General features: G+C 44.9%; 1 protein-coding gene across 1 annotated transcript; it reads left to right on the top strand.

The window, feature by feature from the left end:
• Window positions 1–3319: 3319 nt before the first annotated feature.
• On the top strand, window positions 3320–26803 carry LHX2 (LIM homeobox 2). The gene is made up of 5 exons (XM_057408990.1): window positions 3320–4242; window positions 6740–6942; window positions 7691–8073; window positions 16191–16396; window positions 23620–26803. The coding sequence occupies exons 1-5, from the start codon at window positions 4015–4017 to the stop codon at window positions 23905–23907; spliced, it is 1308 nt and encodes a 435-aa protein (XP_057264973.1). The 5' UTR covers window positions 3320–4014; the 3' UTR covers window positions 23908–26803.
• Window positions 26804–27188: the final 385 nt, after the last annotated feature.

Below are 27188 nucleotides of genomic sequence, written 5' to 3'. Positions count from 1 at the left end.
TCAGACACCATTTTTTCACTAACTGGATAAGGATAGCAATCATTTAGAAAAAGAAACAGATATCAAATGTTTCTTGCCCTGGCATACTGAAAAAAAAATCTTCAAACTATGTTCATTTACAGTTAGGGGATGGCATTTGTGACAAGAAGTGTCCTATTTTTAAACTGAACTGTGTTTCTTAATGCATTCTTTCATTATTCTCTTTCACTTTAAAATGACCCACAGTGTCTAACTCAGCATATAATAAGTGCAAAAAGTGATATATGAATGGAGTACTAATTCTCCTGAATCGTTGCAAGTCAGTCCACAGAGCACCAAACCCGAGGCGTGCGAGGCTGTCTGCAGCAGCTCGGGGAGATGAAGAGCTGAGCTGAGCTCCACTTGCTGACAAGGAGCAAACTGTCTCACATTTTAGGAGAACAACATCATTGCCTATAAAAATGAAGAAGAGACAAAATAAATAAAACCAGTTAATGTTGTAGTTAACTTGCAAATCAAGTAAATCTGTTGGTACAGTATTTTAGAAATAAACGATAACAGCATCACACCAAACACACATTTCTGAACATAGAAGCGTTCTGATTTTGATTTAATGGTATATCAGCGTCAACTATTGCTTCCTTTGCTGGTACACACTTCCTGATGCCTACTGTGAAGGGTGCCCATATTTACAACTGAGTAAGATGATTAATTACACCTTGTCAATCACGGTGCATGAAGACATAACACCACAGCAGACAATGAAGAAGATGCCTGAAGCTACAATTACATTTTAATTCATAGTTTATTGTATGTTCCCATATATTGCAGTCTAATAACCGTAGGGGCATCGAAAACATATGAGATATCAATCACTCTGCCCCCTGGTCTTTCATGTTTATATTATTCCACAGCCTTTAAATTACCATAAGTAGTTACTTATTTTCTAAGCTTTCTTCTCTCTTACCTTTTGCTTCCATTTATCTTTTATTCTTAGTACATTTATCCAACAGCTATAAGTATTTGATGGAAGTTTGTAGCTCACTTAGAATCTGTAACAGACAACCTGAAACCCAGCAATTAGCAAAGACAGCTTAGACTTGTGTTCCTTTGTTGAAGGAGGCGTTGAATCTTTTGTTCTGATTTAGTCACGGTAGCTGGGTGGAAGCTGGTACCTCATTATGTGGTTGGTCTGTTTGGCTGGTAGGTAGCAGATGGTACTGGAGATGACGTTACCAAGAGAGGCAGGGTAGAGAAACTCAAGACCTGTGATTTGTTCACCTGTCACCTATAACAAAATACAGGTTAAAAGACTTTATTATTAGCTGCACCATTTTTTTAATGAAAAAAACCCTCTCATTCCAAATGAATCTTCATTCTAAGCATTATTTTGCTATAGCAATTTTTCTGTGGCTTATTATTCAAGAATATCCTGGATTTTAGTCTGAACAATGTAAATGTCATTCACGTGTCAGTGTGTACGTTAGCAGCTTTATGTTTACATTCTGTTACTCTCCCTGTGTTTTGGTAGCAAGGGTTGGGTGTCTTCCTGTGTTTGTATATCCATTAGGAAGATAATCCGAGATAGCCTGTGAACCAGAGGCCACGCCACCCCTTCTTAACGGGCTATTGATATTACTGGTTCCAGCCGCTTAGGCAAGGCTGTTACATAGAATATTGTATTGTAATTCTGTTAAATAGATACAAGCTTTTTGATAATTAGCAATTTTACACAGTGTGCATGAGTCCATGACCTTTCCTAACTGCAAAATGTGTGCAACCAGGTATGGGATAGGGAATTAAACCGGCACTAAGACATCTATGGACAGTACCGCACACATGGAGGTGAGGGTATCTACAGCAAACGGTGTGAGTCAGGAGACCACCAGGGCGTTCCACAGTGGTGTGCATGATGCCCAGTGAGTAACACCCCACAACTCTTGCTGGAGCAAATCTCCCATCACAGGCAGTATGTGAAATGCCTTGTAAATTAATGGAGGAAGGGAAAGATCGTTTTATCAAGATAAATCCTCTGCAGCTCCACTAACTCTATTGCAGAGTTCTAGTCTGGATGAAACGTGAACTTCCATTGTTTCCAAGGTCTGACTTTAAGCCAGTTTTTGGGTAGTGCCAACAAATGCCAAACCAATTCGCATCCTGTATGGGTCCTGAGGGCTCTTGTGGCTATTTCATGGGCATTTTTGCAGGAGACACCTTGTTCTCCTTTGTGACATGCAAATACATTCAGCCACCCACAGCCATCCCGACAGAACAGAACAATGACAAAAAGCCCAGGTTATTGCAAGAACGGAATATGTGAAACCAGCCAAGTTCAAATATGAACAGAGTAATTCCAATTGTAGCAAAGATTGTCTTAACTGCACTGCACCTTAAGTGGCAAATCTGTGTTAGAAGTAAACCTTGCGGTTTGTGATGCAATGATCTGCAGTCATGGATTAAGTAGCGAGTCTCATGGTCTCAGATGTGCATTCACATTTACCTTCCGTTGTGCTACCTTTGCTAACATCATTAGAAGTGTGATATTTGACATCTTTAATACTAATTAGTGCTTCCTTACTACCCGCCTTCTGAGTAAATATTTAGACACCACAAACCGTTTCCCTGTGTACTCTTTGTCTTCTCTGGAGACTTCCTGAAGCTTCTCCTCAAGTTCAGAGACCTTCCTGGCCTGGCTTTCCTACAGCCTGCGTGGAAGCACAGGCAGCGGGCAGCCTCAGTCGGGGAAGGCTCCACGAACTTGAATGACATAAACTCTTATGCTGTAACGGTGAATGTTTTTCGTAACGAGCGTCGTTGTGTGCGTTCAGCTAGTAACGACTATCGGGGATACCGTGATCTCGGAGCGTAAACGCACTTTTGACCCGTTACTTCTCCCGCGCTGGCGGCTTCCCCCCGGTCGCCTCTTTGCTGCTCCACGGCGAGACTCGTCGCGGGCTGTCACCAGCGGCAAACGCAAACCACTCCGCGGAGCCGCTGTGGGCGCCGGTCCAGCCTTCAGCCCGGGGCACGGCGGGGCGCAGGATGCGACAGCGCTGCTGGACCCCGCACGCCCGGGGTCGGAGGCAGGGGCTGAGCGGGCCCCGCGCCTCCCGGCCGCGAGCACATGCCGGCGAGCCCGGGCGCGGTGGCAGCCAATGGCGGCGGGGCAGGACATGATGTCAGAGGGGCTGTAGAAAAGGCGCGGAGCCTCGCGCGGCGCCCGGGCTGCAGACGCGCCGCTCGCAGGCACCGCGGCGGGCGGTGGCTCCGGCTCCGCCGCTGCGCTCCCGCCACGCCCCGCCCCGCCGGCAGCCGCCCCGGGCCCCGCGGGCCTCGCCGCGTCACGGGGAGAGGGGCCGCCGAGCGCCCGTCCCACCTGGTGCCCGTCCAACTCTTCCTCCTTCCCCCTTGGCTCTTTCTTTTCCCAATGAGCTCCCGCGGGCTGGGGGAGGAGCGGGGGAAGGAGCAAACTTTGCCCCCGAGCTGCCGCCGCTGCCAGCCCTCTGGACTGTGAGTGCGTACGGTGGGCATCCGCCCCATCCTCCCTGCAGCACCAGCCCGCTCTCCGCCTGCTGCAGCTTCCCTCTCCCTCGCTTTCCACCCCGAAATTTCGCACAGTACGATGTAGGGGGCTTGTCGTTGTTCTTTTTATTCTTTCAATTATTATTATTATTTATTTCTCACCGAAGATGGTTTATTTTTTTTATATTTCTATTATTTATTAATCCCTCCCAACCGTAAACCTTCCCAGCTTGCTGCCAGCTGGGCCACAGCATAAAGCCTGGGACTGCACCTGGGGCCATGAGCCCTGCACTGAAGAAGCCTCCTAGAGGGATGTGCCGGGGCCGCGCAACAGACTAGACCCGAGCCCCGAAGCTTACACCACCAGTTATCCCCTCTCCCTCATCCCCTCTGCCCGCCTTTTCTGCGCCCCATCCCCTTGAAACCTCGGATTCGTGCCTGCCCTGCGCTCCGGAGACTTGCGCCGGGGTGGAAAGCCCGGTGTCTTGAGGAGAGACGGGGCGACCGTGCTAGATGCATGGGGGAGGGCTTCGGTTAATGCAAGTTCTGGGCTCCTGCAGGGACCCCGACAACTGTCAGCAGCAGCAGCAACTCGGGGCCTCCTCCTCTGCTTCCTCAGCGATGCTTTTCCACAGTCTGTCCGGCTCGGAAATGCACGGGGTCATCGACGAGATGGATCGGAGAACCAAGAGCGAAGCACCGGCCATCAGCTCGGCTATAGACAGGGGAGAGACCGAAACGGTAGGAAGCGAGGGGAAGGGAAGCCCTTCCACCCCTAAACATAATAACCCCTCAGAGATACAGCTTCTGTCTCGAAATAACAGATCGGGGGGAAACCTATGCAAAATGCTAAACCAGAAGAAAATTAAGCAAAAAGGTACCCCAAAAGATTACATAAAACCGTGGGGAAAGGCATGAAACTGTTAATTATTAATAATATGCATAGTAATAGTAACGCTCGGGTGAAAGGAACGGTATTGCTCTTGCGAGAAAACAGAAAGTGGGACCAGCCTTTTGGTAGCGTCCAAGAACTCCTTCCCTTCCCCCAGCCTGTCCGGCCTTCCAAAGTTTTGGGGAAGAGGCAAAGAATGCTTTTATACAGATAACGCTTTGGCACAGTGATTTTTTTGTCTGCAGAATGGAAACACAAACACCAAAGAATCCAATTCCGTGTTATTTTTCAGGTAGGATGTCTACGCTGAGGGAGTCTTTATAGCCTTTATATCTATATAAAATAAGCTGGAGTGCCTTTAAATTACGATTTTAAAAAATAATTTTAATATATATGCACGGTGGGTTTGCAGCCCTGGCGAGCAGAACTGGAAGATATGGTTCAGGGAGGCGGATATATGCAAATCGTTATAACTTTACCACTTTTTATGTTGTGCCTGCTGATGCTTAGTGCTTGTGTATTAATAGATTTAGATAAGCAAAAGATGCATCCTTCTAACCAGCGTTAAGCTGGCAAAGTGGAAGAGATTTCTGGAGTTTGTTAACTGAGGCAACATTTTTTTGTAATTAAGAAATTATAATTCTGAAGTGAAATAATCCCTTACTTTGGTTAAATGGTGTCCTCTGAGCTGATACGGGCACATGCAAGAAAGATTATCTGTCCTCGGGTTTTAGAACTTCATCAGTATGTGTTATTTCTCTTAATGCTACGTAGAAATTTACTTAATGGTGACAGAATATTTAAACCCGAAATAGTGGCTGGAAATCAGCCTTTATGCTGTAGGGGTGGAACATGATTTCTAATCTAAACGGTTTTGGTTTTCTGTGGGAAAGTTAATATTTCTCCATACAATTAAGCAATAATTATTTTTCCTGGAATATATACCCTTATATATCTATATATAATGTGTATGCATACACATGTGTATGTAACAAATAGAGGGATGGAATACTGGCTCCTTAAATACCATTTCTGGATCTCAGAATATTTTTTTGTTACCGGAAAAGCAAAGCAGAAAACTGTATTTTGTTTAAAGTGGAAACTGCTTTGGTTCTAAACGGATCCCCAAGCAGACCTCGGTCAGTGCCTTCGGGAGAGAAGCTGTGGTGGGGAGAGCCGCGGTTCTCTATACCCGCAGCCCTGGCAGCGATGGGATGCGGGGTTCCCGCGGGGCCGGAGGCTGATACCGCTCCAGCGCCGGCAGACAAACCACCTTCGGGTCCCTTCGGCTCTGCCCCGTTAGCTCTGCCCGTTCGGGCTCGGGAGGAGGTAGAAGTAAACAAGCAACTTCTGCCCCTGGCCTGCATCAAAACAAACGCATGTTTGTCGCAGCTGTGCAGGAATGGCTCAGGTCCCCTTGCACGAGGCCAAGCCCGGATGGTGCGGGGCGGGAAGGGGCATTTGGGACGCGGTGGGCAGCAGAGAGCTCTGCTCTGAGCCCCAGCTCTGCCCTGAGGTGCCCGCTAAACGAAATCAGCGTCCTTAACTGGCACCAGATACTTTTTTTTTTTAGAAGTCGACAGAGAATATGTATGTATTTGTTTTTTTGCAAGGTTTCGGTTGGATTGCGATTTGACACTAAACTATTAAATTATATAGGGGTTACATTTAGTTTTATTGCTTCCAAGTTTATCCCGGCATAATCTAAAGTGCTCTGTTGATTTTTATCCCCCCCCCCCCCCCCCCTTGCTTTCTTTCCTACACCTTTCCCTCTATTTCGTTTTCCCGCTCCACCGTTCTGCACCCGGGTCAGTGCCGCTCGTCTCCTCCACGGCTGTGCTCACCGATCCCCGGGGCACAGATCGGGCACCGGTCGTTTGGAGCCGGCCCCGCGCCTAGTCGTCATTCACTCGGAGTTTGCACCACACACGGACACGCTCCGCAGACACGCACGCACAGAGCAGTAACAGCGCAGACACTCTCAATAGAGCCGTAACAATAAATTTGAAAACTAACTATCCGTGATTTGCCCTGTTCGGTGATTGTTGCGCCTGTTGTTGAACAGCATCTTTCCTTGTTCTGGGACTGGAAAATCCACCAAGAAAAAATAAAGGGAAGAGATGCGTGGCCGGATCCGGACGCCCTCTCTAGCCCCCCGGGGGTCCCCTTGTCCCGCCCCCGGGAAGGTGGGGGTCCCGGGCCCAGCTCCGGACGCGGAGCCCCTCTCCCCTGCCAGCCCCTGCGGGGAATGAAGCCCGGCCCCGGCCGGGAAAGGGGGGAGCTGCCCAGCAGCACACCGGAGTTTGTCCCTCTTGCTAACGGTCTGTAATTGTTTTCCCCCAACAGACCATGCCTTCCATCAGCAGTGACAGGGCTGCCCTGTGCGCCGGCTGCGGGGGGAAAATCTCCGACCGTTATTACCTCCTGGCTGTGGATAAACAGTGGCACATGCGCTGCCTGAAGTGCTGTGAATGCAAACTCAACCTGGAGTCCGAGCTCACCTGCTTCAGCAAGGACGGCAGCATTTACTGCAAGGAGGATTACTACAGGTACAGCCTGCCCTCAGCTGCCACGGGGAGAGGGAGGATGACGGATGTCAGGGATCTGCTCAGGGCCCCCACGCTGGGCAGACCCCATCCTAAAGGGACCGCGGGGGGTTCCCCGTCCCTACGGGGTAGGCTGTGAGCTCCTAAAACCTCCCACTGGAGAGGGAAACTCACCGTGGGGTTGGGCCTCGTGTTCGGGAGGGGGCACGGCCCGGCCTCAGCTCCCCACGCCTGCAGGTGGGCCCTGGGGGCTTCGAGCCGGATTCCGCGGCCCAGCTTTCCCGGACCGCGGAGAGAAGGGGACGGCCGAGGCCGGAGCGCAGCCCTTCACCCTGGAAGGGATCATTCTCCCCGCCCTTGTCCCTCTGTGGGGCCGGGCACGGCCTAGGAGCCGGTTCCTCTCCCGGTGGCGGTGGCGCCCGCTGGGGCCCGGCTGTGCGCGGGGCCGCTCCTGGCCCCGGGGGAATTTGCGGGCGGCGGTCTGGGCGTTTTTCCGCTGGGAGCGGGAGGGGCAGGAGCTGCGGTGCGAGGCAGGAAATGGGACGGAGTCCCCCGGGGGTCCTGGCCGTGGTGCCCGCCCGGCCGCCGGGCACTGCCCGGGGAGCGAAGCCGCTCCACAAACGGCCCGGCTTTGTGCCGCTGCCCCAGGCCCCACAGCCCCTCTCCCTCTGCCGCCCTCCGGGCGGACCTCACAAGGGGGGGAGGGAGGGGTGCGCCTCTCACCGTCTCCTCTGGCCGTTCTGTTTTGCAGGAGGTTTTCGGTGCAGAGATGTGCGAGGTGTCACCTGGGGATTTCTGCCTCCGAGATGGTCATGAGGGCCAGGGATTTGGTATATCACTTAAATTGCTTCACTTGCACCACTTGCAACAAGATGCTGACCACCGGCGACCACTTTGGGATGAAGGACAATCTGGTGTACTGCCGCCTCCATTTCGAGACTCTCATCCAGGGGGAGTACCAGGTGCACTTCAACCACTCGGATGTAGCCGCTGGGAAGGGCCCGGCACTGGGAGCGGGCTCTGCCAACACTTTGGGACTGCCTTACTACAACGGCGTGGGGACTGTCCAGAAGGGGAGACCCAGGAAAAGGAAGAGCCCAGGGCCTGGAGCGGACCTGGCAGCCTACAACGCAGGTACGAGACCCCAGTCTTCCTCCTGAACAATTCCAATGGTTTGTTTCTGTTCACTTCCAAAGGGGGATTTCCGTTTATTTTAGCTTAAACCGTTAATAATAGTTTAGCTGCAGCATAATTATTGAGATCAAGTGCTGTCAAACTGCAATTACAGAAGCTAATATGTTAGCATTTTTCACTTCAGCTGGAAATAAAATGTCTTGAAGCAAGGTCATCTGGTTAAGGAGGGGGAGAAGGGGGAGTGTAGCCTGAAATAAAATCTGGAAACCAGAGATTGTAAGTTAGCACTTCAGAGAGCTGTGAATTTTCTTTAGTGGCTACACTCAAAGGCTGCTGATGGGTGAATTACTCTGCCCTTGTCCTGAGCTCCTGTACCTCAGTTTTGGGAGGAAAAAGGAGGGGGGAGTAAGAAAGTGGCTGTTTCCCTGTGACGGGGGGGTGCTGGATGGGGGGGCCGGCAGCAGGTGTCTCCAGCAGCCTGGGGGCTGCTCACACGATGCCAAGTTCGTCTGGAGTTTGCTCTTCAGATGTGACTCGAGGCAGAGTGGGGACACCTGCAGCACCCCCTCCCCAGCCCCACAACCCTTCCACTGGGACAAGCACTCAGAAGAACAGGAGCAAACAAGGCCACAGCCCTGTCTCGGGCTCTGTGCGTCGGGCTGCAAACTTTTCACTGTGTTTCCTCGTTTAACCTCCCCCCCCCGCCCCGTCCCCCGCAGCACTGTAATTTTGCAGGCAAAGCAATCCGACCAGTCTCCCTTCCAAACCCCGTACCCACTCCCCCCATCCTTTCGCTGCTTTTGATCCGTAGCTGCCCACCAGAACGGTTGTGGCCGCCTGTGGCCAGCGCCGCTCGTCGTGTGCAGCCCGGAGACGGTTTTGGACAAAAAAACGTTCTTAAATCTTGATTTTGCGACAAGATCTCCAGGCGGCGGGGGGGGAGGAGGTGTGAGTTGTATGCGTCAGGTCGGACCCCGACTCCCCGGTGGCCACGCTCGCTCGCCCGCCCGCCCAGCAGAACTCGTTTGCTGCCTCCGTTGTGTTGCTCCGGTACCGGCTGCGCTTCTCCGTCGTCCCCAGCGCGTTTTTTGTTTTAAATCTCTGAAGTTCAGACGTGTCCCGTAGGGCGCGGATTTGCCTTTAGCATTTATTTCAATTCCCTCTGAGAAGGCGTTAGGGGAAGGCCAAGTTTGCTGCGGGTTTTGAGCCGCCCCGATGGCCGCTTCTCCGGCCGCACTTGTCCAGAGGAGCACAGGGGGACTCCGGGAGGGTTGTACTGGTGATCGCCCGGGGCTCCAGAGCCGGGGTGGGGTGGGATGCGGGGTTCAGAGCCCGAGGACCGGAAGCGATTGCGCCGAAATCGAGCGGTTTGCCCTGAAAATGGCAGGGAGAAAGGGCGCAACTCGAACAGGGAAACGCACCTCGGGAACAAAACTGCCGGCTACTATTGGTTTAGCTAATTGCTGAGTAATTTGGAAGTGGTGCAAAAATCAGTAGTGGTCCCAGTGGTGAAGGTTGATGAAAGGTGTACGTGGTGTTCTTGCGAGTAACAGTTGAGTTTTAAAACGCACACAAAACACGCATCTTGCCCGTCTAGAAGCGTCTCCTTTTTGGAGGGATTAAATTTTAATTGTCCTTCCACTGTCTCCCTGTGCAAGGCAGATGTTCAGATTCAAAGGACCTGTAAATCGAATCTCGGCTCTGTCCTGGCTGGGAGCAGAACCCGGGAAAGCCTTTCCCGTTCCTTGGGTCCCACACAAACCGCTTTTAACCACGTCCTTTCAAATTCGTTTCCAAAATATTTGCCCTCCGTTTTTTGGTCTTTTCATTTGTGTTTAGAGCTGGAGTTTGCGAGACCTTCCTTGAGGAACCTTTGGCTTCTGAGCTTAAACTATTTATCTACTTAACTATTTACTAAACCAATAATCGACTGTTTTAAAAGATAAGAAGTGCCATTGATCTTGGAAATGCGACCGGGTTGCTTGTAGATGCAGAAATTCACAAACTAATAAATTATTGCAAAGCTTTCGATTTTGTGCCTTTTAGAGGGAAACCGTTCTCAAGTGGGACAGTTTTTCTTTTTAATGAAACTTGTAATTCCTTTCCCAGAAAGGCGCAATATTGTCCTCTGAGGGGATCTGTTGCTGGTTAATTCCTGTAGAATAGTTTGTGTGTAAATAAACCTACACCCAGAGGTGGTGGGAAAAGGGGAACCGTAAACTTCGGCAGAGCAGAGGCTGGAATTATTTGGTGAACTGCAGCAAGTATTCATCTGCAACACGGATGGGACGCACTTTTTTCTTCCCCCCACCCCCCTCCTACTTAAACGAGACCCCGTTTGCACGGGGATGATGGCTTTTAGATGTGGATAGAGCCTGACAAGTGGAAAATAGCTTAGAAGGATGCAGAAACTTCAAAAAGACTTCTTTTTCTTTCTTTCTTCTGTCTTTTTTTTTTTTTTTTTTAGCGTGTTCCTGTGATCATAATTTCTTCTTTCACTTGTTGGAATGGAGTTTGATGGGGTATTTTCTTTTTTTAGGTCAGTAAATCAATGGCTGAAAGCTTGCTGAACACAGAAGCACCTGTAAAGAATTGTGAATACTCCCTTTGTGGTTAGACCCCGAACCTCCCCCAGTGGCTGCTTTTTATTCATTTGTATCTAGTCTGTCTTTAACATGAACACACTAAAATATCCTCCAAAGTGACACAAATTTGGGGCACGATGGGCTGATGAAGTACCCATAATCCGTGCAAACAGGGACGATAATAACAACGATTTCCTTCCGTTGCTAGCGGGAAGGCTCGGAGCGTTCCAGTAAGCGGGTGGCCGCGGCTCCGGCCTGGGTTTGCCTCCCCGGGGGCCGCTGGCTCGGTTCGCCCCACAGGATCCTCCGGAGCTGGCCTCCAAACGGGCTTTCACGAGAGTGTGGGGCTGATTTTATCCTGACAAAAACTGGGAAAAGCCTGGAAAGTCTGGGAGAGGGACTCTCTCTTTCTCTCCTTCTTTCCCCTGGGACTAAAAGCTTAGAATAAGCTTTCCTGTGACTGCAGATAGAGAGCGAGTAACGGGAGTTGCAGCTTAATAAGGGGTGTTTGCAGCGGTTTCCTGCGAGAAATGAGAGTTCTCTCTGCCCGCTCCGCGGCGCGGTGCATCCGGCCCCTCCCCGGGGGCTGGGGTCAGGGCCGGGACAGTGCCAGCTCCGCGAGGGGTGAACGGGACCCTAACCCCGCTCCCCGGGGAGGCTGCCGTGGAGTTGGGGTCCCTCGGGAGGAGCCCGCCCCGGCCCTGCAGCCAGCCCCTTCCCCCGGCCCGGCTGGGGCTGCCCGGGTTAATCGTGGAGCTCAGGGAATTACCGCGCACTCGCACCGGCTATTCAGCGCCATTCAGTTGGCTTAATTGAGGGGAAAAGCCCTTCGCGGCCGGCTCCCCCCGCGCCGCCGGTGCTCGGCGCGGCCCCGCTCCGGCCCCTTTGTCCCCGGCCCGGGCAGCTCTCTGTCCCTGGAGGCACCGGGGCGGGCCTGCAGCAGCTCCGGGAGGCGGCGGGACACGCAGCGCCTTTGTGCGAGACGTATGGGGAAGGCCGGAGGGAAAGAGGGTTTCTAGTCCCAGCTCTGCTCTCTCGTGGCCTTGTGATGCTCAGCCTGGGAGACAGGCACTCCTTAGGACAGGCTTTATCTTCCTTTTCCTAGAAACACTCTCGAAATTTCAAGGTTGAGGCAGCGCTTTCCGTGTCTGTCACTCCCAAGGCTTGGCAGAGGCACCCTCTTTTCAGTGCTGCCCCAGGAGCAGCGAGGATATCTCCCTGTCTGCTCCAAGCGACACAGCTTCACCCCTTTTGATCTCAGTTGTGGGAAGGAGTTTGGGCATCTGCTTTCTCCAAGTGTCTTCTCCTTCTACCAGGGAGAAAGACTCTCTCTTTTCTTGTCTCAGGTACCATTCAGAGGGCTCTGTCTTACTTTTGTCCCCTTCAGGAATGCGGGTACCACGAAGTCCTTTAAATCTCCTGCAGACAACAACTCAGGCTGCACCCCTGCACGGTCTGGTTAATCGCAAGTTCCCTCTCCAGGCAGCAGGAGGTTAAAACACCCCCTTGTCTCTTATTACAGAAGGAAAGGGGTGTATGTTCCTCAGCCACTGAATATGGAGAGCTGATGCATGCACCAAATGTCTCATTTCATCATTCTTCTAGAATCAGGATTAGTTTGCTTTTTTGGTTTTGGTAATGTAACATGTCAAACACAAACTACTAAGAACAAAAGTTCCCCCAGAGGAAATTCCTCTTTCCCATCTTCTCTATGTGCCATTTACTTAGTGACCTACTAACTCCTAAGCACATGCTTCGCCACAAATCCCAACATGTGGGGATGAGCTTGAAACAGTGCTCCCAAGTTTTCTTCTTCAAACAGTGTTTGTCACAAGGATAACAGCACATCCTGCTTTACACTCTTGTCACTGTTTTTAGAGGCAGTATTATGTGGTATTCTGCAGAGGCTATTTTGGTCACCGGTGTCAAAATACAATGTTTTAATCTCAGTTTCCAGTGATGTTCTCCCTGGACATCACCATCTTGTGGCTGAGTGGCCATTTGTGTCGTGATGCTGGTGGAGGAGGATGGAAGAGCTGGTGGCTGGTGAGACGAGGAGAGCAATGACCTGCACGTGGGGCCGGGGAAGGGCACAAGGGCCTTGGGAAATGTTTTAGGGTCAAAAAAGAGACTTAGCCCTTCAGAATTTGTTTTGTCATGAAATAAGAATGAAACATTAGTTAATGTAAGATTCCTCTGTTCAACTGGAATTTTATCAATTGTGTTTCTGAACCCCCAGCAGGAGCCCTTAGATACTGCCGTTGAATGGAAACCTTACGTACGGATAGCGCAACAGTTCCTTTGGGAGATACGCAGGGACACCACAGAGGCGCAGGAAAGAAGTGCCTGAAAAACAGAGGGTTGCATGAGGGGTGTGTGCAGTGTTAGTCTTCCACCAGGATGACTTTTGCAGAAACTCCTCAGCTCTTAAAACCTCCCCATGCATACAGCCTTGGCCTGTTCTGTATCTCTGGGCCTGCAATGCTCATAGGCATTTCCGACTCTGTTGGAGACACATATAGTATTAGCACGGATAGAATCGACTTTTGGAGGTGGTGCCAGGCACGAGAACCAAATTACAGGAGGGGAATTGGCACTGACATGGGATATTTATGTCATACCAGGTGATGCCTGGGGGTAAACCACTTGCACAAGACAACAAGCAGCAGCACCCTTGTGTGCTTTCAAAATCTGTTCTATAACTTCCTGCATAGAAAAGACACTATTTTCCAGTCTAAAATGGTGCCTATTTACTATTGGTTTATTACTCTTTTTATTTGGCAGATGAGGAGGTAAAATTATGAGAAATTCAAGGAGTAACTTGTTTGTTGTTCTATCAAGGCTTGATGGAAAGCTGATGCCCTCATTCCATTTTGGGAGGGTTTAAATCACTTTTATTTCCTTGGATCCTGGATGTATCTCATTCTTTATAGAACTGGTTAAAATCCCACTACTTGCAGCCTTAGGTCTTGTTTTGTTGCATGTTAACATGAACAGATCTCCATCCTTCAGACAGATATTTTGATGCATTTCCTCCTAAATCTCTGTCTTGTTATTTCTGGGAGGGTTTGAAAGTATTTCAGATAATACACAGAGGTCTTTTCCATTACTAATACCTGAGATTGCGTGAGTACATTTTAAAACCAAGCACTGCTCGGTTTTACATTTCCATAATAGAATTTGCTATGAGCAATATAGTTTCAGTTATTCATCCCAGTATTCTTTCCATCAGGAATTGGAGCTGTGAAGGAGACTGGAGTACATGCCATGACCCCAGTTTGGCAACTAGTTCTTAAACCAGGAAAGGTTTTGCTGCATTCCACCCAGCTCCATTAATGCCACGTTTTTACTATCTCCTTTTAAGCATCTTACACCTTTTAAATTCAGGTGCTTCCAGTCTTTCCACGCCGCAGGAAAACAAGCAGAAATACTTCTTACTGCTAGAATCTGGCACGAGCTGCTTAGGTCTGGAAAGGATTTATACAAGTGTACACAGATGCATGCACACACGCACATACACACATTTCTATGCACAGCACAGGGGGGGTTAAGCTGTTTTTTAAATTATAGGAGTACAGAAACACACAGAAAAGTTTGAGCTTTCTGACACTTTCTTGCTCTATGAAACAAGCATGGCTTTGGTCTTAGAGTTGGATTTTTGCTCTATGCTGTGCTGCATGTTTCTAGAAGGGTTTGAAAAGCTGAAGTTTGCAAAGCAGCTCCTGGACATGCTGCAGACCTGCTGTTTATGGAATCTGTGTGCATTTTTACTGATGAGTACATGTCTTTTATGTATTTATTTTTAAAACTGTTTTTAATGCATGCCTTTCAGAACGTGTGCATGTTTCCAATAGGGCTGAAAACCTTTGATGGAAAGCATGAATTTAAAGGGAGACTATAAAGACATGATGATGAGATGTACTTAGTTGTAAGGAACCAGTACAACTGAAATCTGTTTTTCTGTTTAAGGAATTCACCAATAATTCACAATTAAAACTACATTGATGTTAGACAGGAAAAGCAAATTGATGTCAGTTTGTCAGAGCTAATTTTCAGTTATATCCCTGATTTTTTTTTTTTAGTGGATTTTAGCTTGGTCCTTCCTGTTGTTTTAAGAGATTTTCTATGGTTTACTCTATGCAAAAATAAACTACTTTTGGTCTATGAGATTATTTTACTTGGCACTCAACACTTAACACTACTTGATAATTATTGTAGTGTTTCTTGCTCATAGACCTTCTTTACAGGCTTGACGGTTGATTTTTGCACATGTATCTGTCGGAGTCATTCAATGATTTCAAAGGCTGTAACAGAATTGATCATTCAAACTACTATTTGCAAATAGTTATATTTTAAAAAGGAAATCCAAACACATAAATAAGGAAAAAGATCTTTTTCATTTGGCAGTGATACATTGTATTAGCAGCTTTATTCCTTTAGCTAGTCAAATTATAGTCATAATTTGCTGTCTGGTACCCACAAACTTTATTTCTTTTCTAGTGTTTCATTTAATGGTCTCTCTTGTACTCTACAGGGTTTAGTTTGATGGAGGAAATAATTATAATTTTAACTGGTCTGTTCCATTGAGATTTAAGTGGACTGTATTGTACAGCTTGCTTTGTAACTTCAATACAATTTATAATGATAAAGTACACTGAACACTTTATGGGGTTGAGGACAGCTACTGTCCTACAAGCAGAAAGTGGAGGAAAGGCTGTGTGGAGATGCAGGGTAGAAGAAAGGAAATGGACCTGAATTTTAAAAGCCATAAAGAGGCAGGCCAGGGTCCTTTCAGGTTGGTTATTGTAAGGGAAATGTAGAAGATGCAGAGATACGAGCCAGAAATATGTGCAGGTTGCCAAGAAGGCCAACAGCTTCCTAGCTTGTATCAGCAGTAGGGTGACCAGGGCAGTGTCCATCTGCCTGTACTTGGCACTGAGGAGGCCACACCTTGAATACTGTGTTTGGTTTTGGGCCCCTCACTACAAGACAGGCATTGAGGTGCTGGAGCATGTCCAGAGAAGGACAACAGAGCTGGTGAAGGGTTTGGAACACAGACAGCTGAAGGTCTGGGGGGTTTAGCCTGGAGAAATGAGGCTTCTCGGAAGCTACCTGAAAGGAGGATGGAGTGAGGTGAGGGACGTCTCTTCTCCCAAGTAATAAGTGATACTTGCATTAGGGGAGCTTTAGACTGGGTATTAGGAAAAATTTCTTCCCCAAAAGGGCTGTCAAGCACTGGAACAGTGACCATCCCTGGAGGCATTTATAAGATACAGACATGTGGTGCACAGGGTCACGGTTTAGTGGTGCCCTTGGCAGTGCTGGGTTAATGGTTGGACTCTATGTTCTTGAAGGTGTTTTCCAACATAAATGATTCTGTGATTCTATGAAATGGAGGGGAAGACAAGCAGGATTTGTACCAGCACAATACATGCCATGGTGTGTTATTTTAAGTGCTGCACTCAGATAGACTGCAAACAGTGTTGGCCACAAAACAATGTATTTACTGCTTTTTCCTCTTGTTACCTTAAGCTTTAAGCTGCAATGAAAACGATGGTGACCACCTGGATAGAGACCAGCAATACCCCAGCAATCAAAAAACAAAGCGGATGAGGACATCATTCAAACACCACCAGTTGCGGACAATGAAGTCATACTTTGCTATTAACCACAATCCTGATGCCAAGGACTTGAAACAGCTAGCTCAGAAAACCGGCCTGACCAAAAGAGTTCTTCAGGTAAGAAAAGCAGTCTTTTGTCTTGAAAAATAAATAAGAGATCAATTTTATATTTAAACTGCCATGGGATTTGCTGATTTCCAAGCTTTTCTTAATTGTTCATATCTTCTGTGAAGCTTCAGGTAAATCCTAGAAAGTATGAGAAAAGTGATTTCTTTTCAGAACCCAAGCAGTTCACTTGGGGTCTAATTTTTAATGGCAGTTGGGAAGGTTTGCTACTCAGATTGTTCTCCTGTAGTTAATTCTGGTGCATGTTTAGCTTCCAGTCTGCTGTAAGAAAAAGTGAATTATTTTAATTAGTGTGTTCACTGTAAATACAGAGAGCTCTTAATTTAGAACTTACTGTGAACGTTTACCTTCATAAGAATTTAGTCAGCAGTTTGAGTTCATTTGATCAGGACAAGGAGGATATATTTTCTTTCATAATTGAAGTGAATATAAATTTGTTTTCTTAAAGATTAACTCATAGTTTAACAACTAACTCACAGTTTAGTAACTTAGAATGAAAGGATACTGCGTTTTAAAAGTACTTTTTCTCTGAGAGCTGGATTTCTTTTGCTTCACGGATATGCATTCCATTTGAACTATTACTGGAAGCAAAGGTGAGAATATTAGTTGATTCAGCTCCATTTTCATTTATAGTTCTGATTCAAGAAGTCAGTTTTAATGGGAACTTATCCAGCTAATTACATCTAGAGACAAATCTGAGCGTACAGGAACTGTGGCATGCTGGGATCTATTGCTGACATTTTTAAACAGGTCTTAGTTGCAGAAAAATAGTGTGTGAGCTTCATAGAGACAGGTAGGCACAGAGACAGGCTCCTGGGAAAGCATCATGGGCAGCTCCCATAAATCCACAGGCAAGTGGAGGGCAATAGACAAAATATATTGGGAAAAACTGATTTCCCTGGAGAGATTCCGAACCTTACAGTGTTAATACCCAATAGAAAAAGGAGTAAAAGATTTGTAGGTTTCCCAGTAAAAACTACTAATGAAAATCCATACATCACCACTCCTCTTGGCTACATCCTCCATAGCTGGATTTTTTGGGGTGTTTTTGTGAGGCTGCTTTGCAGTGGTGGCAGATTCCTCCAATACAGCCAGGGCACATCCAAACACTTGAAACAGTGGCTCTTACAGCAGCTCTCCTTTATCCACACACACGGGTGAAGTAATTTAGTGCATTTGTCTATGCTTATTTTGACACTTCTTTATTTTACCCTCAGAGTTTAGACCCTTCAGTAATACCTGTTCTGTCCATTACGGTGTACTCACACCTGAATTATCTGAGAAATCTCACATAGTGCCTTAAGAAATGAGATCAGTGTCTAGAAAGTCTCTTTCTCTTGATCATCTTTGTGCTCTCTCTCCTCATTCCACACCAACTTTGACTTCCATCTCTCTTCTCTTTTCACCTATTGGCTCTTTCCTTCCACCTTTTTCCTAAGTTACTGTCTCTATTTCTTCCTTCCTTTCCAGAATGTATTTACTTCTCTGCAAAATTGGACTCCACACCTCCATTACGCTTCAGTTCCTCTTTCAGTTTCTTCACTGCTTCTGTTTCCATATGAAACATACCACATTATGCAGTTTTAAGGTGCTTAATGGTTCCTCTTTTTTTGGTGGCAGACCCTTACAAAACTTTTTGTATCATTTTTGTGTTTCACTTTTACTTTCACAGTTAAACACTCCTTTAGCTCCTTTAGCTGAAGGGTGATGGAAGGTTAATAGCTGGCGGTGAGGGTTGTACCCAGCTGCTGGAGGCAATTCAAGACAATGGCTCAGAGTGATACTTTGTCTAGTGTCACTGAAGTTTTTCTGTCTGTTACGAGCACTCTCTGTACTCTTGGAGTTTTTGTTTGAAAATTAATTTGGGCCATGAAAAAACAAGCTTTTTTTTTTTTTTTTATTTTAGAACCTTTGTGCCCAAGTGGTTTATCTCTAATCTGTGAGAGGCAAATTTTCAAACACTGAAGTTCACCTATATGAGTTTCAGGGTTGCTCTTTGCTGGGGAAAACTCTTCCTGGGGTTGGTTACTGAGATAGCGTCACTTGTTAATTCTTTAGAGCCAGAAACGTTGGCATTCTGTCTGTATCACTTATTGAACCCAAGGTAATTCACTGACACTATTGATCTAAACAGGCATCATTAGCATTAGTCTGTCTTACACACCGAAGGCGCATGGACTCCCAGACGTACGTGCACACGTGGCAGTAGTATGGCATCTTCCACATTCCCTGTGTTGTTATTAGGCACATTTGTAAGCTGCTGTATTTTCTGTATGTTCAGATCCCAGTTCAGCTGATGGAGGATTGTGGTCTTTGCATATTTCATAGAATATATTTTGATAGAAAATGCAAGGCAGCAGATAAGGAGAAACAAACTCTCTTGTTCTGAAATCAGTGTACTTCCTAAACACAAGTAGTAGAGTTCCTAGGGATTTAGAGACAGCTGTAGTGCCCTTACTGTATAGGCAGTCCCACATAACATGTAATGGGGGTACTTTGTTTGTAGATGAGCACAGAATTTAGCCATATTCTTAATGATCTGTGATATCAGATCTGGAAGACCTGACTTCTGTCTTTGCTTTGTATTATAGTCATTAGCTACACATGCCCAGAAGTGGAATGGCATAGAAATGTAACATACTGCTTCATAAATTATATTTCCTTCAGTGGCTTTGTAATGCAGGCCACTTTCTGTAAGTAGCCACAATAGAATCACAGTAAGACTATTTAAAGTTTTAACCCCTACTTTTATTTATTTTCATTCCAATTTAGCTTTATATTTGCAATTTAATTCATATGCCTCCTGTACTGCAACTGGGGAACACCAGCCCATTATTGTAAGCTATCATTCATAACTAAAGTGACCAGGTAATTGTGAGATAACTAACTGGCACAAATGTTCCTCTTTTGGGAACTGATATTTCCTTTTGTTCAGAAAGGGAAGTTGGAAGTGGGTAGCCCTGAGAAGCTCTGGTTTGCTGGCTATAGGAATGTACCTCTTCTCTCCCAGGAGTCTGGGATGCGATTATCCATGGCAAAAGCAGTTTAGGAACACAAAGCATTATTTTTCAGTGGGTATCATGTACACTGCCTATTCTTTCTTGAATTGCTCCCCAGTACAGTTGCTATGAAAACCCCACAAAGATTACTGCATGTGTTTGGACTTGGCTAATTGAGTTTCCAGTAGCCCACAGGCATAAAGATCTCCACAGTCACACATGGGTACCCTGCACTACCTTATGCTGAAGATTTTCTTTGGGCTAGCACACTGCACCAAGCTCCTATTCCTAAAACATCCCATCCTTCCCCTTTGAATGGATGTTTACTAATTACATCAGAGTAGTCAGAATGTGTGTGCAAAGAGTGAACATAGTTTGCTTTGTGGTGCAACATCTGTTATTTTTTGTTTCTCTACTTGCTAGTTAGTAAAATTCAGTAACATAAATGGCTCCAGGTAGCTGCGTGAATACTTGTTCTAGCACAAGCTATTCATACAACTAATACATAACAGTTGCAACAATGGGAGTGTTACAAACAAGAATCTAAAGTTACCTAAGGTGATTAGATGATCCCATTCAGTGCAGTAGCCAAATCCTCGTACAATACTTTGTGTGTTTATTTCCAGTCCTTCCCTGTCATATGGAGATGTTATTTTATTCCTGTTTTACTTGATGGAGACAGTTACGCAGATCACTGAAAAGATAGTGTAGTATTTTAACTATGGTAGATGTTATTCCCCCTCGCCGCTGAGTTGCCCAGCTACAAGCATCCAGCCCCGCCAGCCAGAACGTGGTAGCAGCAGTGGTGGGCCTTGCAGCTGCTTTTACTTTCCAGCAGGAGTTTTGGTCTATATTTTCCCCTTTGATTTGAAATAGCTCAGCCTTATGATGATACATTTGGACAGCAAACCACTAAATACTTCCCAATGATTTTGTTTATTCCTCAGTACTGAAGACCCGATTCCTGATTGTGTAATTGATGTGAGATAAGTCCTTCTGGAACAATTCTTTCAGTTATGTATGTTTGGATTGTTCTTTCTTTGCTTTACTGGAATACCGTTACAGGTGCAGGGCCTGAGCGGGAGCACACGGCGCTACCGCCGTTACGCATGGGCAGCCCTCACTTGCCAGTTCCTGCATGCTGCTGTGCACAGCTCTGGGTAACAACATGGGGCAGCAGAGCAGCAGGCTCACATTCCCATAACTCAGACAACAGTAGTTTTAATTCCTTCACTATTCTTCAATGTAAAGTCTTTCATATCATACATGCGTAACAAAGATCACTATTGCGATAATTGTGTTAGCCCTATCATAAGGCAAAGTATTCCCAGAAGTTCAGTTAAATATTTAGATGCCTTTTCAGTAATAATTCCGTGGTTATTATTGGGCAATTTTAAAGAGCAAGGAAGGAAGTGAAAGTAGTCATATAATCTCTATTTTTGAATAAGACTTACAAGACTGTAGTATTTTCTGTGTCTACATGAATCACCACTATTAAAGAGAGAACCATGTTATATGTGCAGCTCCTGAAAGCAGCATGAATGGTCATAGGCAAGGGCATCTGAGCATGGATTTTCATATTTAATGGAAGATAAAGGGGAATGCATAAACACTAATAGTCTTGCCCACTTTTCCTTACATACTACATGTTTCAAATCACAAACAGAAAAAATACTATTTGATCTATCACCCTTTTAAGGTTAAGGAAGAGTTGGATGTTTAGGAACAATGTAAAATACTTATGGTGCCTTCTACAGTTTTACACACTTCAAATAAGAAAATTGGGGAACAGGGATGGAAATGTTGCTCGTATTTGAGACTATTGCTTATAGAAATGTGTATTTTTAATGAGCAGAAGTGTGAAATTATGCATAAGTATGTGTATATGCAACTGGACTAGTGGTTTTGCCTGTTCTGATTACTATGTAACTGTGGTACACATACAGATCAACAGTGGCAGGCTTTAAACTTCCATTTCACCTCCGTATGTATTACTGTTTTTACAATCACTGGCAGGTATATTAGAAACATCAAACGCAAATTACTTTGTGGGCCAAATATAAATGATCTCTTAATGAGAGGTAAAAATATCCCACAAATGTCCAAACTGCGGGGTTTTTTTCCACTATTCCTAACTACTTGGTGCTTGAGACTTTGTGGCTTGAACAAGCAGAGCAGATTTGCTTCACCTGCACCTACTGCACCGAGGCTCCCTGCCTTGCTCAGAACCCTTGCATGCTTCCCTTCCTGTGTGGAAGGCTCTGAATGAACAGTCACGGGAGAGGATGCTGGTTGTGAAGGTGTCGGGCAAAAATACCACATTGGGCTTTGCCTAACGTAAAACACATCACTGGCCTTTAATGGGTTTACCCATTTACTGTGGACTGTGTTTTAAAATCACAAATCTATTTTTATCCATGTTAGTTTAGGAGATTCTTGTTTTCTTGTCATATATGAAACTGATAAGTAGTCTTTAAACCAAGTGTTTTAACTAAGGGAATGCCAACATACTGTTTTAAATTACCAAGCTTTCAGAGAAGAGGACCTGTAGGGATGTCATTTATGCATGGCCGATGGATGCAGCTCCCATGGCCATTGCTAGAATTTGTGCCTGAGGATTATTTCCTTACGGCATTCCCTGGATAGAGTGTAAAGGAGACGCTGTGCACCTGAAAGACCCTTGGTTGGAGGAGAAAGCTTTCCAGAGAATAAGTAGGAGTACTCACTGGGGGCAATTTGGGGCTGGAGCATCCGCAGATGAGAAGAAAATCAGTCAGAGGAAAGCCAGATCAGACCACTTCATCAGTTCCACCCATGGCTGGCACGCAGAGAGCACAAGGAGAACACCTCACAGGACTGCTCGTACTTACATATCACTCCTCTGTCAGTGACTTAAAGCGGATCCCATGGCAGGGCCGTGCTGTTTCGCAGTCAGACTTTCTGCACAGGTCAGTGTGGTCTTGAGAGTTCCACACACTCAGTTTCCCTCTACAGACCTCAGGAGAGAAATCTGATGGAGATACCGTACAATGAAGCAGACCCCTTCACTCATTCAGTTCTTTTCTCTGACAGATAAAGAGATGATGAGGCTCATTGCATCTGGAATGCAAAGACTCGGTCCTATTCCTTCTGGCAGGTCAAAGTGAGGACAGTAGCATCAAGACTGAGTCCATTGTAAAGAATGTAAGATTGACAGAGGCCTTCTGATAAATAAGAACAGTGAAATTTCAGCTAGTTTGTAGCAGTAAAATTGCCTGGTAGCAACATGTATCAGGTTGAACACAAGGATCTGCTTTATGTCGGTTTCATGCCAGTTCACAAATCCATTTTATTTTATCTGTTTTCAAATAGGTCAGAAAGATATTTTATCATTAAAGAAGTCCTGCAGAGAGTGGAAGGCTTTTATCTTGGACCTAAACACTGAAATTTAACTGAGAAAGGTGAAGTCGTAGCTTTTGGCCTTCACTCTTAGATAATAATCAAATAATGGAAGAACTAGCAATGTTGGAAAAAATTTGTATGTGGATATGATTTCTACTGAAATGACGATTTTTAATGCAACGTGGGTCTTTAATACCATTGAAGCTTCTTTTCATGACATCATTCCAGCACTGAAAACATTTGAAAAGGGGGACTGGCTTAGGTGAATGGAGCTGAAGCATTTGAGAAAGAAGAGTAAGAGAAGAGTAGGAAAGAGGGACAGTCCTTTTAGAGAAGTGAGACCATTGCAGACACTGAGGGATGAGAAGGTTCCTGGGAGAGTGCTCGGAGCCCACAGAAAGGCAGGGTGCTGTGGTCTGTGTCGCCTGCTGCTACGATGGGAGATGGACTTGAGATACGAGGGTGCCGAAACTCATTCTTTTATATCCATCTGATGCTCGGTATCTGCCCAATCCAGACAAATACTTCTGGGATTGAGGGAAATTAAGGATTTGTGCAGGCTGCCAAATTTCTAAGCACAGAAAAACTCCCCTCCTCCATCCTCAATCCGCTCCTGTCCCAGGCAGACCATTTATACAGGATTGTAGGAGAGACAAAGAGGAATGCTTTGCAGGCAGGCAGAGGACATTTCTCATGACTGGGGCTATTTTTCTAACATGTTACCAGTGAAAACATCTTCCCCAATTCCAGCACTGGTGAATTTGTGAATATGCTTTTGCTTTTTTAAACGCTGCAGCTCTTTAAATGCTACCCTGTTATATTAAACTATTTCAGGTTTGGTTTCAAAATGCTCGAGCCAAATTCAGACGGAACCTCTTACGTCAAGAAAACACAGGGGTGGATAAGACTTCAGACTCAACACTCCAAGCAGGGACCCCATCAGGTCCTGCCTCAGAAATATCCAATGCCTCCATGAGTCCATCCAGCACTCCCACTACTTTAACGGACTTGACTAATCCTACTATGCCTACTGTGACATCTGTCTTGACATCAGTGCCCGGAAGTCTTGAGGTTCATGAATCTCGAAGTCCTTCACAGACGACTCTTACGAATCTTTTCTGATGACTCTTTCTTAATAATTTCTTTAAAAAAGAAATTATTCTTAGCTGAAATTCCAAGTGTATTTTAATAGAGGCTTTGAGCAACTGACTAACCACAATTAGGATCTCTCCTAAAAAAAAACAGAAGGAAATGTAGTGTTCTGGTATTGCGGAGTATGGACTGAAGAATAACTTGGAAGATCTATTGCAACACAACATTTGTGTAACTGTACAGTTTTGTGGACTGAGCAAGGGAAACAGCAATTAATTTAAGTTGGCTAAAGCTTCTGTATTTTCAAAGACTGCCATGTGCCTTATATACTGTTTTATCTACATTCTTTGGGTTCCATGTCCACTTCTCTCTTTTTCTCTCTGTATATTTATGACCAGGGCAAAAATGTTAAGAGTTTGTTACTTTGAATAGTCCTAAGCCTTTCATTGGTTGCTTTGTTGTTTTAGAATTTTAAGGTCGAAGTCTGTTCGAATACCAGAATTTGTAAAATCTAACCAGTAATAAAACCACTTATGGAAACTACTTTGTAATGGCTGCAGTTACATTTAACACTAGTGTCACAGTCAAGATAGGCTGATTGTATTTAAAAAGAGTAGAAAACTGCTCTACAAACACAGTATCTGCCTAGGATAAACTCTAAATATGCTGTGTGCATTCCTCCTGTTCCCATATATGGGTGAGAAGTCCACCTTGTGCAACAGTGTAGTTATCCTCAGCCTAGAGAAATAACTGTTAGTTGCAGGTAGAACTTACCAGATAATGTTAAAAATCAAGCAGAAAATCTATACTTAATTTTGCTGTGTGAAACAAATCTGTCTTCAGCTGGCATTTACGAGAACAGTCTTGCTTTTATGCAAGACACTTCATGGGGGAGGCAAGCATGAGGGTACCCAACAGCTCTGTGGCCACAGTCAGCCGCTTATGAGGTAGACACTGGGTACAGTTTTCCCTAGGAAAAAGGCAGAATGTTTCAGGTTATTTTACAACACTGGTGGGCAAAGTCGAGGCAAAATTATATTTTATAAAGTCACAGCCTTACATTTTTTGTAATGCTTTGAAAGAATAAAAAAACAAGGAAAAATATGACATGAAGGATACTAATGAAAGTGGTTATTCCTTTAATGATTAAGGACCTTTCAATACCATTGAACTCCTTCTTCCCCCCAAATCTGTGCAGAATATAACTCATATTTTGAGGTTTTTTTCTATTGTTTTTAAAGATGCTTTTCTGTAATTAAAGAAATACCTCAGCAAAGTTTGAATATGTACAAGAATGAGTATACACCATGCTGTTTGCCCAGTAGTTTTATAGATTTTGAGTGGTACATAAGATGCATATGGTTATTCCTTTTCAAACCTGTTATGATCAGTGGATTTCAGTCAGACGTTTGCTTGTATGTGTCTGGCTCTCTAAAACTAATCCATCATTCCCATTGGAACAAAATTGCAAAAAGATTAATGCAAATAAACAGCAACATAGGTGCCAAGATTCGTGTTCTTTGCCCTCTTCAGTGCATCAAAGACGATTCAGTAGACCAGACTCGTTGGTCACAATGTTTTGGTTTAAAAAGCTCTACGTTTATTCAGCTTTCTCAGCTGAAAATTTGCCATTCTTGTGCACACCAAATTCCTATCGAGATCAGTGAGAGATCACAGAGCATGAGCACTGTGGGATAGAAATGCTGGCATAATTAGGCCATTTATTAACCTTCACACTTCATCTTAAAAAAAAAACCCACAGGTGAGTTATCTGAAAAGCAAGATAGTCCTCAAAAAATCCTAACCAACTAAGATGTGTGGAAAGGATTATGTTCTGGTCACTTAAACCAATAGACTTGGCGTAGTTCATTAAGTTTATGCACAATGATGCACCATGAAAAAGGATAATTTGGGTTGAATTAATAACTGTTACAGGTTTGTCCAAGACATTTTTCCTCATAAGATAAATGTCTAATAAGGAAACTGTGCTGGTTAGTGGACTGTAAAAGACTACGTATGCGCCTTTCAGAGATACTCGGACACTGAGATTCTGCTGTATGTAATGTTTCGTTCACTGTCGATTACCTTGGAGACTTTATATTTTTTTACATGCTTAGCTGGATCTTTTCTTGATGTAAAAGGCAATGTTGGTCCACTGTTAAATGGATACAGCCCATAATTAAAAAACCTGTGTATTAAGTTGTCAACGGTTTCCAAAAGAAATGAATCCTGAATTCCTAAGTGTTACGGCAAATGTAGCGGATAACAACTGAAATGTTCTTTAAAACTGCAGTGCTATTATTTGTGATCTTGTGTTTTAACTACCTGAATCCTCACGGATGGAAATACCTTTCAAATCAATTCTCAATATTGCCTTTTCAAATAACTGACGTTTATGAAGGGGAATACTCTGGTGTTAATCTTATCTAAAACCTATAAGAGACAATTAGAGAAATTGTCTGGTTTAATCAAATCAGGGATTTTGCATATAAATAAGAGACAATATTCTATGTAGGGTCTTTATGTAGGTGCATTAGGATTCACTCTCTGGCTCCGATGACCTATGTTATCCCCATGACTGTTTCAATCCTGTGGTATTGTTTGGTTGTTTAGAGCTTGTTGGTTTTGAATGCTGTACATTTTTTTACTACTGCAATCCTAATGTTTCTTCACATACTTGTACAGTTCCACATTTGATGTATTAGTCTGGAATTCTGTTAAAAACATGAACAAAAATGGAAATGATATTTCTTTGGAAGTGTATTTTTACTGTGTATCTAATTTGAACTAGTTGAACATACTTCTTTACATTTTGCATGATAGGTGTGTAGTTCATTTTTTAAATATGAAAGAGACTGAAGAGTAACTTAGAATGAGAATATAATGAAACTATACAACTATGGAAAATACATACAATGATTTGCTACTTTTTGACTCAAGAAGCTTTTTGAAATACATTTTACCTAGTTTATTTAGGAGAATGCAGATATTTTGTCTTTGAGTACGTACATAATACAGAATATAAAAGGGGATTACACACTAGAAAAACTTGCAAGTCATCTTGGTACTCAACAGCACACAGGATGGTTCTTGTCAAGCAAAGAGAAAGGATATTTGAGTTAAAGAATGCTGAACATTTTGATCCACAGTAGACAGGGATAGCATTGCTGTAAGTGATGTAAGCATTACTGTAAGGCAATCGAAATGCAAAATGTATTGACGCTATTAATTGCTACATTGTGTAAAACTTATTTTTCGTTCAAATTATCAAAGTTTGGGAAGAGAAGAGTAAGGATCGTTATACTAATGAA

This window comes from Pezoporus wallicus, unplaced genomic scaffold (genome assembly GCF_028554395.1).
Source record: "Pezoporus wallicus isolate ANWC-B61680 ecotype Strahan unplaced genomic scaffold, APGP_CSIRO_Pwel_v1 contig_8341, whole genome shotgun sequence".
Taxonomy (NCBI): Eukaryota; Metazoa; Chordata; class Aves; order Psittaciformes; family Psittacidae; genus Pezoporus; species Pezoporus wallicus.
Note: the sequence above shows the minus strand (reverse complement) of the source record. Positions and strands in the feature narration are given on the sequence as shown.